At 36.8% G+C, this 12107-nt stretch overlaps 1 protein-coding gene across 1 annotated transcript in view; it reads left to right on the top strand.

Moving 5' to 3' along the window:
* Nucleotides 1-5551: 5551 nt before the first annotated feature.
* khdrbs3 (KH domain containing, RNA binding, signal transduction associated 3) overlaps nucleotides 5552-12107 on the top strand; it is a 541731-nt gene continuing 535175 nt past the window's right edge. The window contains exon 1 of the mRNA XM_051936013.1: nucleotides 5552-5946. Coding sequence (XP_051791973.1) covers nucleotides 5856-5946 — 91 coding nt within the window. The 5' untranslated portion in view covers nucleotides 5552-5855. The remainder of the gene's footprint in view (nucleotides 5947-12107) is intronic.

Genomic DNA, 12107 nt, shown 5'->3' on the forward strand with positions numbered 1-12107 from the left:
CACTGGGCAAAACACAGGAATGGGATGCCACTCCATTGCATCACACACCCATACACACATCCTTTGTCTCTCACAAATAAATGTAACATATGCACTCATGGTAACAATCCATCTAACTGCCGAAACTGACCACTTGATGGGTTCTACATGGACATGGAAAGAACATGCAGACTCATCTGCACCGAGCAATGTTTGGACTCGGAACTTTAGAGCGAGAAGTAAATTTATTAGTTGTTTATTATGACACCTTTATTCAGCCTGATTAGAGCAAATTATAATTCTGTGGTTTCCCAAAACGCTATAAAAAAAAAGGTAATTGAAAAACAACAGAGTGATGGAGTTTATATTTTAGATGATAGATTTAAAAGACAAAAGTGCCATGATAGTTTTATTTTTTTAAAGTATATATATGAACTGCACACACACATATAGTATATTAAAGGTTTTTTCTTAGAATGTAGTATGAAATTTTATCAGAAGGGTCTGAATGTTTTTTTACAGAGCACACAGTGACACTTGCATATGCATGAATGATAGCTTTACTATACAGTAAGTACAGTGGCTACTAGCATCATCTAGTGGCCATAGAAGGTCATAGCATGCATATCATTTACATTGTATTTTTTATTGTATTTCTAAATAACAATCTGGCTATGATATGATAATGCACATCAAGAATACATAAAGAAAATCACAGAAATGTCAAAAAAGACATCCAGTATAACATGCCACATCCTAACACCTTTGAACCATTTTGAGAAATTGATGTATTATTATCAGCAATTCCGAATGCAGAATGTGAAATTCTGCAATTTAGAATTAATGTAAAAAGATCATATGTTTTCATCTATAAGAAAGCAATAAAGAACAAATTAATTATGGCACAATGTACCTTTGATATTTAGACTGAGAACATATTTGTTAGTTTAGGGTGGTTGATCAGCGCTAGAATGGCTCAGATTCTTAAAAGGGTTTTTGCTGGAATGTGCCATAAATGGAAATCAATCCATTTATTCAACCCATTGAATCCACTTGAATACATTCTGTTTATGTTTTATGTTGGCCAGACATGCAAGAAACATATGTGACTGTACGGCTATTACTTCTGCACACATTGATGCAAAGCTAGTGTCAGATTCACTGATTAACCTTGTGAAGGTGTGAGATGAAAGCCAAAGTGCATGCAGAGGCAAACTGACACAGACACGCAGCTCAACGTGCATTCATGAACTCCAGAGCGGCTTGAATTTGGAATCTACAAGCCCATTTATGTTTCCTTGGACAAATCCAGTCAGTTTTTCTAGTGCAATAGGTATAGAGACATGGAAAACATTTTTAATGTCTAATTGTTATTATTCTTATTACAAATAAAATCAAGAATTCAAATTAAACTCAACAGTCTTGCAATTTCGTGTTTCTCTGTTGTATTCTGAAGAGTGTTTTCTAACTTTTTGATTTCCTGCATTTGTAAGAATTATCAATGTGTAAATGATTTAGATGATTAATTCATTAATTATACAACATTCAAACTTTATGGAATTAAATATTTCATCTTTAAAATATCAAGATTACATGAGGGTAATAGTGGACTTGTACAAGCAAAGCATTGTGTTAAAAAAAGTCAGAGTGAGGTTTACTGTGTGTTGAGGCTTTCTTAGGCCATGTCCACCCAGTCGTCTTCTCATTTCTTCCTATGCGGTTAGAATGGAGTTGGGAGTTGGAGGTTATACCAGCATCACTACTGGCTCTCAACATGAATCTGCCCTTCGTTGAGCATCCAGTTCAGTCCATCATATCAACTGAAGACTACAATGTCATGAAATTCTTCTGCAGTTATTAATGATTTTCATTCAGTGAGCTACCTGAAAGTTGGTATCTTCTTCCTAGCTGTGACACAATTTAAGGTAAATACCTTAAACACTTTAAATACAGGATTTTAGTTTAATTGTTACATTGATACAGAATTTATGTTCTCAGTCAGTCAGTCATTTTCCAACCTGCTATATCCTAACACAGGGTCAGGAAGGGTCTGCTGGAGCCAATCCCAGCCAACACAGGGCACAAGGCAGGAACAAATCCCGGGCAGGGCACCAGCCCACTGCAGAATACACACTAGGGACAATTTAGGATCACCAATACACCTGACCTGCATGTCTTTGGACTGTGGGAGGAAACCAGAGCACCCGGAGGAAACCCACGCAGACACGAGGAGAACATGCAAACTCCACGCAGGGAGGACCCGGGAAGCGAACCCAGGTCTCCTTACTGCTACTGCTGCCCACATTTATGTTCTGTGTGTCTTAAATTCCCAATTACACACACACACACAGATTATATATATATTTATATATATATATATATATATATATATATATATATATATATATATATATCCATCCATCCATCCATTATCCAACCCGCTATATCCTAACTACAAGGTCACAACACAACACAGGGCGCAAGGCAGGAAACAAAACCCTGGGCAGGGCGCCAGCCCACCGCATATATACTGTATATACAGTATATATATGTTTATTGCGTATATATATTATATATATATATATATATATATATATATATATATGGTTGAAATAGTTTACTGTCAAATAAATGCAAAGAGTACGCGACACGTGTTTCGCCCTCATTCTGGGCTCATCAGGCGTACAAACTCCACTGCACTCCCTCTCGGGAATCGAACCTCGGACGTCAGCGCCAGAGGCGATGCCCCTAACGTTGCGCCACGGCGTGTGGTTCGTTTATTTGACAGCATGTAGATCGGGGTAATTACATTCACAGCATTCGAAGTCTGTGTCACAATCTGATTGTATGGGTGGTTACCTACCAGGTAACGCTTGTGGTTGGCCAGCAATCTGCTAACATCCGCCACGGTGCCCTCAGTTTGTGAGGAGCAGATCATAGAATGGTTGAAATAATTTACTGTCAAATAAATGCAAAGAGTATGCAACACATGTTTCGCCCTCATTCTGGGCTCATCAGGCGTACAAACACAAACTGAGGGCACCATGGCGGATGTTAGCAGATTGCTGGCCAACCACAAGCGTTACCTGGTAGGTAACCACCCATACAATCAGATTGTGACACAGACTTCGAATGCCGTGAATATATATATATATATATATATATATATATATATATATATACACATTAGCATAATATTTCATGGTCATGGGGGATGGGAATAAATAACAAGGGCATCAAGTAAATCTACATGTCAAATCCATGCATTCACAAAGAAATATGGTCATTTAAATATACATGTGTACCTTTTTGTTTTGTGTGATATCTATATTTGGAAAACACCACTTATGATTTCTGAATATAATGAAAACATATTTAATTGACTGCAATTAACAATTCTTTTAGTTAGAAGCCGATAATAGATAGATAGATAGGAAAGGCACTATATAATAGATAGATAGATAGATAGATAGATAGATAGATAGATAGATAGATAGATAGATAGATAGATAGATAGATAGATAGATAGATAGATAGATAGATAGATAGGGGCAAAGAAGAATATGAGCAGTAGAGAACAATACAAAAGTTTAATTATCACAATTGCTTACCATAAGATATATAGGCCAATTCAAACATCATCTTTAAACAAGATGTCTCTGTCAAAGAAAACATTTATTTAAGTATAAAAGAATTATCTGTTAATCATTTGGACAGAAAACATTAATTTACTACTTAAGTGGATCTGTGCCACAGCCTCCTGATCAAGGCACCATGCAGTGCCCTGTGCTGATAGATTGTAGGCGGGTGTCTCAGCTGTCCACAGCATCACCAACATCATCAATTACTATCAGGTGAAGAAAACAAAGAGAACTGATTTACGGACATTTATGTTAAGTAGAATGCCCAGTGGGGGCTGGGTGGTCTTTTTGGCTTTGGAACCCCTGCAGATGTTTTTTTTTTTTTTCTCTCCAGCCTAACTGCATTTTTTTTGTTTGTTTTTTCTGTCCTCCCAGCCATCTGACCTTACCTTTTGCCTTTGTTGCTTATTCTTTAATATTATTGCCTGATCTTATTTGTTTTTCATTTCATATAACGTTCTTTTTGTTGTTTTGTAAAGCACTTTGAACTACAATGCCTGTAAGAAAATGTGACATACTGTATAAATGAATTTTGTTTTCCAGTGTCACTGACCTTTTCTTTGAATGGTTAAATATGATTGGTAGACTTTATTTAACAATTTTATCAAGTACGTCACACTTTTTTTTAACTGGGGCATTTTAACAGATGCTTGACAGGTGTGATTTTGTGAGTAAAAAAAATACATTTTTAAATATGTTATTTGTTTACTTACACTGTTAAGGTATACTTAAAGCAAATGCAAATATATTAATGAAATATGATCTTTTTTATTTCAATTTAGTGAGCTTTCCTTTCAGAGTGAATTCACCTTCTTTCTTGCATGTTGCTTGCTGTATTTGCAGCTGTGATTTTGTTCACTCAAATGGAATTACAATGTGAATTAGCAATCACTAGAGCATATTTTGCCAATGAGATATTTTATATAAATCCATTTTAATTACTTAACTTTAACAGTATATGTGTCTAACTAGGAAAATATTTGAATAAGAAACAGTGTAAATAATATACCTTTAACTATGCAGTACTGCCTGGAATTAGTTCACAAACTAGAGTGCTCAGTTAATATTCAAATGTACTGACCGGGAGATCCAAAAATTGTGTTATAGTAGTTCACGTTCTAGGCTCTCTCTCTCTCTCTTCATATATAAATAAAAGACTTGACAGGTTCTGCAACCGTACTGGTGTACTAATAATTATTTTATCCACGGCATAAAGTAAACATATTTTGTCGGAGAAAAAAAAGTTTCATTGAAAAGGAAGAAATATCCGTCTTGTATTGGCATTCTTCAAGTGACTGCTTTGTCTTCTTTTAACAGGAATTTACCATGCTTTTGTCTCGCAGCTATATTTAAAGTAATCCGTTAAAATACATTTCACCCAAGTGCAAGTCTGGCCGTCTAACCCAATGCACTTGTATTTTAATAATCACTGAAGCTAGTTTAAAAACAAAGCAGGCAAAGCAATGGAAGACACAGCACAAATACAGACGTAGTGTGTTTGCATATCACACCAGCATTATTAAAAAAAGGAAAATGTTCTTCTGCGATTACATTTAATTACATTATGAATTAAATTTTAATTCACTGATATATCGCTAACACTTTGTTTACCCCTTCACACGGATTAGCTAAATTTTCTTGTTTTAGAGCCTGGTTTCTGGACATGAGATTAACGTTCGTGTCTTGTCCCGTCTGCCTGTCTGCTGTCTGTTTTCAAGCCGGCACCTTCTTTGTGTAGAGCTGACGCTTCAGCACCGCGGACAGCTCCGACTGCATCTCGTAGTCAAACGGCCACATGGTCTCGACTTGCTTCCTAACCTTCTCTCCCCGCCTTCAGCTTTAATGACATTCACATTACTTATTAAGAAACAAAGCTACACATTTACCGACCAATAGGAGTAGTTGGGATGAGAGGCTTTTTGTTGCCAGTGGAAACAGAGGGTGGAGCCAGCGTGCCTGTTTTCTGTAGCTGCTTCAGCTTGGCAGCCGCAGTTGCGATCGAGACGTTACAAGCTGTGTGATTTGCGAATGGAATAACAGGATTGTAGTGGACCGTATAAAAAAACACAAACAGTGTGACCAAAATATAAATAAACTATCAGCACTCTCATATTACGTGCGTAGAAAGAATTTTTAAAAGAAGCAGCGCATTACAGGAATATCACTTGTGCAATTTAAGTGGTATTTACTCACCTTTTCATCTTTTTCGGATTAAAACAATCTTATACATTGTTAATGGATAGCGAGAAGTACTTGCCGGAGCTGATGGCGGAGAAGGACTCTCTGGACCCATCCTTCCTTCACGCTTTGCGTTTGGTCAATCAAGGTAAGTCAGAATTGAACTGCAGACAAGTACAGTGGGGCAAGGTGTTTTGTGCTAACAAGTATTTTGCTTTAGCTGACAGTTAATTATCGATTACCAGTCCTTGTTAATTCAAAACATTTTTGTAATCGTCTACTTATTTACTTTGCCAATTTAAAATGGTTTTGATATTTTATTTTGAAATCAATGCATTCGGAGTTCGCAGTTTTCCGCCGCGCAACTGATGTGCGCTTTGCAATCTGTCACTTTAATTAGCAGCCCGACATTTTTTGACAAGTTGGAAACTCTGAACGTATGGCGTATAAGTCCTATCTATCCAGTCAGAGCATAAGAAAACTGAAATTTTAAGTGTTTTACTCCTAAACCTGTCATTGACCTGCTAACAGCGGCAACTTTAGTAATTCAGTAACTCGAGCTTCAGAAGAAAATGCCGTTAAAAGCTAGCGAAAGGGTCAGTTTCATAGCATGTTAATTTCATAGCCAATAAAAAGCGACGCTGCTTAATTCATGTTAATCATTAATCAGCGAAGCAAAGATTACAAGCAATAGGTCAAGTCTACTCTGGTAATTGAAGTAAATTTTTAATGGTCTTCTTGAGCTATCAACAAATGCTATGGTCAGACCTTAAACAGAAGTCATGCGTAGCTTTTATTATTTGTAAAAATGTATTAGTAAAAATAGCATATTTCACTCTGATTTATCAATGGCAAAGGTGTCAGATCAAAAAATAGGAAGAACACGTCAGGCGTGTGACCTGCAGAGCAAAGCCACAACCAAGTTATCTGCTTTCCAAATCTGTCACTTAGTTTTCAGTACATGCTGCTATAGCATTGACTTGCAATGGTTACAATATTGTATACTGTACTATATTATAGTCCGGCTATATCTGTCGCCGCGTTTCTATAATTATGGAAAGACTAAAATACATTTTTGATACGAGTCGAGTTGATACATGTCGAATTTATTAAAGTATATTGGATTTTACTAAGGCAACACGGTTTTACTAAGAAGAAAAGAAAAGCGAGCGTTTCACTACCGTGGACAAGAATTCTCAAAGGCTAAGTGGCGCAGTGCTTTTAATCTTTCGTTTCCATGCCCTCCCTCGATCTCGAATTTAAGTGAGGAGTGTTGATTTTAACCACGAATATTCTACATTCCATTTATTATTAAATTGCCTAGAGAACGGAAGAAAAGCAATTAACAATAATAATTAGAAGAATTTTCATTTCACTTCCCCGCAGCTTTTAGAGTCCGCCAGTGCATCGCATACTTCAGAAAAATATTTCTTTTAACTTTCTCGACTACCGGACCTCAAAAGAGATAGGCACCGGGATTGTGGACTTTATAAAGTACGACATCAAATACCTTTACAAACAGCCGTTGAACGTCTCAACGATTTGCCTGCTTTTCTTACAAAATTCTTTAGGGATATCTAGACAAGGTTTCTAATCGGTAAAATAAACTATAAACGTCCACTATTTTTGTCATTACCGTTATTTTTCTACAGTGTCTTTTTGCGTGTCACTCAGTGAGGAGTCGCTTTCAATCGCAACAACACAATTTAAACCCGCAACGTGCAGTAACGTGAAATAAAGGAAAATATTTCAGTGCAACATTTAAGACAGTAACGTGAACTAGATACAGAAGTTAAATGTAACAGTAAATGTTAAAAACAGATTTATAAATTACGGATTGAGAACAATGTCGACGTCCAAGCAAAGTTTAATATGATACTACGGCTGATTTAATCTTTATTTCGGTTCTTTTTATCTCTTCCACTGTGATACTTTGCATAATCACCCTTTAAAAATCTGAATTCTTTAATAGCACTTTACTGGCTTGTGTGGTTTCAATGTGTGAAAAAGAACCATTTTATTCTAGGAAGTGCTCTTTGGACTTTTCAAAGGTTGTGGTCAAAGCAGAAAGCTGTAATGTATAGTGGACTTCCTTCTCGGGATACTGACAGGTCAATAAAACCCGTGTTATTGTATGCAGAGAGAGTGCTTTTAAAATCAGGAACCCATTGGCATTCCACAGATCGGTTATCACCTATTTTATTTATGAAATCTGGTTTGGATCTAAAAAAAAAACAAAAGTTCTTTCTGGATTCTTTGTTGTTTTGGGAACCAAAAACGGTTGTCCTGTGACATTGCTCTAAACAACAACTCTGGCACTTTTATTTTTAAGAGTGCATACTACACTGTTTTTACCAATTTGCTCAATTAACACCCCATAGTAGACCTGTATGTGGTTGTTTAGCACTAACACGCATTTTTCTAAACTTAACCTCACTGTATAATTATATTGAATTATGTCACACTCAGATATTGATATTGTTGATGCTTTATTATCTGGAAGGAAGGAACTGATTACTGTAATGAGCTAACTTTCTGTTTCTTTGAAATGACTGGATTATGTATTTTAATTATTATTATTATTATTGTAAAGTATTTGCTTAGTTGGATGCTGCCTGAACAAGTTTTTCATTGTTAGGCTTTTATGTTTTTTATGGTTCTGGTTGTGAATCAGTTTTAGCTGTTAATTGGACAGCAGATTTAACTAAGGTGCATGCTGCTTCCATATCTAGTGTTTACAAACACATCCACGGCATTTAGTAAAGATTAGTGCTTCATTTACAGGAGTAGTTTATTGTAACACTTTGTGTTTCTTCCTTTAAAGCAAATGTATAATTTTATTATGATAATCCCTGCAGTGTAAATGACAATGAATTAGCCACATCTCTATGGGACACGTTGTCAGGTGGTGTGGCTCAGTGAATAAAGCTTTGGATCTCAAACCCTGAAACTACGGGTTGAAATCCCACTGGTGACACTGTGGGACCCCGAACAGGTCACTTCACCTGTCTGTCTGTGCCCCAATTGGAAAAACAAAAGAAATGGAACCCATTGTATCTCAGATGTTGTAAGTCGCCCCAGATAAAAATGTCAGCAAAACTATATTTGCCCTTTAGTTATTTTAAAACTGTCATTTAATATTTGAGTGAGAGAACCGGGCTGTTAAGAAAATAGGGTGCTAAAAAGAATCTGAAGGGCACCCTACATACCGTAGTGGGTATTAAAAGGGATGACAAAACCTCACCTTCAGACTGTACAAAGCAAGCTGTCATTGAACAATTTGCTCAATGAACTCTAATTTAGTGACTGAACTCTAATTAAGAAACTGGTTGGAATGATGATTACTAGCTTGACCAACTTCGGTGTTAATACCATTTGAATCGTTTTTTCTAATGATTGCAGCATGTCAATGAATTTTTACAACTGGACAAAACCTCTCCACTGTTATGCATGGACTGTGATGTGATTTATGAATATATTATTATACAAAATAATATAATAATTACACAAATTGAGTTATTATTGTATGCACATGTATAATAAACAGTGTTTTTAATTAACATGACCTGATTGTATTGGCTTGATTGTTTAATGACTGAGGGAAGAATTCAACATTTCATTTCATATTTGTCTTTTGTGTATGTAGTATTTGGTATGGATACTTAGTTATCTTCATGCTTTGTACATGTCATTTTTCCATTCAAATCCCAAGTGTAGCTTATGCTTACAGACCTTCCTGGCCAGTCGCACATCTGCCCTGTTGTTTTCTGCTGTTATCCTGCACAGTTGACAGCAGCTGGCGATACAGATTTAGCAAAACTTTATCCGCCGAGATTTAGACAGCTTAGCAATATCCACTTCTTAAGGTTTCAAAAAGAAGAACAAGTCAAATTGGGACTGTAATCAGTGTGTGTCTATAAGAATGTGCAAAAAAGAAGTTGTTATGAACCTCCATGCCAGGTCTTCAAAAATGTGTTAATAAAGGCAAACATCAAATGGGAGTTTGTTTCTATAATATTTATTAATCGAACACTTGCAGCAGTCATTGAGTATAAAGCTTTGGAGAATAAATTGTGTACATTTTTCATGAAGTTTCTTTTTATATTTTACGTTATGTGCACGTCATGTTTTTGTGCAATGCTGCGTTGCATTTCTGTACTTTGTTAAATTGTACAACTGCAATCTCTTAATTTATGTTCTTTTAATTATCATTTTATTGCAAGAGAGAGTACAAGTGAAAATAATTTCAGTGTACTGGCTAGTTATAGCAAATCCATTCCAAAACATCATCTTAGACAGGCGTAGAAAATTAATAAATGATAAAATAAGAAAAAAATTCAAAACACAGCCCCGAGTGTGGCTTCATTTCAAATGGCTTAAATCAGCAAAGAAACAAGCCGTCTGTAGACATCATTTGAAAGATCCAATCCAAGGTCAAACTGACAGGGATTGGTATATCAGCTTACACATCATGCATCAGTTTCCCTTAATGTTTAGGACATGGATGTGTTGACAAAAAGTGTTTATAGTGAGGACTAGTGAAGTGACTCTAATTTCTTTTTGGTTGTCCTTTATCACGCTGAGATTACACTTAGTGTTGTAGTTGTTCATGTACAGATACAGCACATTGTGTATAATGTCAAGATTTGCGCAGGACTTGGCCGCCTTCTCCAACTTGTGTTTAGTCTGTTTTTTCAGGTGCCTGCCAGGATTTATTACGGTGCTTTAAAGAGTCAGAGCCGCTCGCTCTTGTTTGGATGAGGTGGCGTGTGCTCCTCTTCACCTTCTTTGTAACCCCGTCACATATAAACCTGGAGCCCCTCTCGTACAGTGGGATTCAAATTAAATTTGGGTAGTGTAGATGAGTAAATGAGCTGTAATTTATTTTACAAGTGCAGTTGTCCTCTGTTCCGGGCAGAGTAACATAAAAGAGAAACGTGTATTCTTTATCATACATCCTCAGCTATGTAGCTTAAGATGTTAGTATTATTTAGCAGAGTCCATCTATGCTCAGGGTTTTATAAATGTAAATAAAGGTTTACCATTCAATTAAACAAATACATTATAACAAACACACAATATGTTCATGTTTTTAATACACTGTATACATACAGTACATACTTATTTTTGCAAGTTGACTTAAAGCATATTTTGGATCATTGGGCTCGCAGGCCATCCCGGCAACAGCAAGGCCAAAGGTGACTAGTCACCCTGGATGAGGTTCCAGCCTATTCCAGGGCATACTCCACACAGGGAGTGATAATTTGGACTTTACAGCTCACTTAGCAAGCATGCATCAGGAAATATGGGAGGAGAATCCATGCAGACAAAGGGAGAATGTGAAAAGTTAGCACAGGCAGTGGTTTAGCTGGGGTCGTGAGACAACGGTATACTGATCACTACTCGGCCACGCAATAATAATAATAATTATTATAATTCTTTACATTTATTTAGCGCTTTTCTCACTACTCAAAGCACTTTTTACATAGTGAGCGGGGAGCCACTTCACCCACCACTAATGTGCAGCACTCACCTGGATGATGCAACGGCAGCCATTTTGTGCCAGTAGGCACGCTCAGCACACCTTAGCTGTTAGGTGGTTAAAGAGTGAGAGATAGTTAGCCCATTAGAAACAAGGGATGTTTTGGAGACCAGAATGACTAGGCTGCAGTGGGCAATTTAGCCAGAACATCGGAAAACATCCCTACTCTTTACAAAGGATTTTTTACAACAACAGAGAGTCAGGCCCTCGGTTTTGCATCTCATCCGAAGGACAGCACCATTTGTACAGCACAGTGTCCCCATCACTGCATTGGGGCATTGGGATCCACATTCAGATCACAGGGTAAGTGCCACCTGCTATTGGCCTCACCAACACCTCTTCCAGCAGCAACCCAAGTTCTACCTGGGTGGTCTCCCATCTAAGTACTGGCAGGGCCTAAACATGCATAGCTTCAGGCGGGTGACCTGTTCTGAAGTGCCTGTGTGTTTTGGCTGCTTCCCTAGAAAAGGCAACAGGTTCAAATAAGTCAGAATAATTATTTTACACAGATTAAATTCACCCGTTTGACAGTTTCAGTGTTAAAAGTTGATATGGAATGGTCCAGGCGGTACTTCCATGTAAATTTCACTTTAGTGATAAGGCAGAAAATCACTTAATGGAAGATTTTACAGTACAATACAACTGATTGTACTATACAATAACAAAGAATCAACTACATTAGAATATGTAATATTTAATTACACAAATAAATGCAGCGTAAAATGAACAGGAAATTGAATCAAGTGAACAACTTCAGTAGAATTTCA

The sequence above is a fragment of the Erpetoichthys calabaricus genome, chromosome 13 (assembly GCF_900747795.2).
Source record: "Erpetoichthys calabaricus chromosome 13, fErpCal1.3, whole genome shotgun sequence".
Taxonomy (NCBI): domain Eukaryota; kingdom Metazoa; phylum Chordata; class Cladistia; order Polypteriformes; family Polypteridae; genus Erpetoichthys; species Erpetoichthys calabaricus.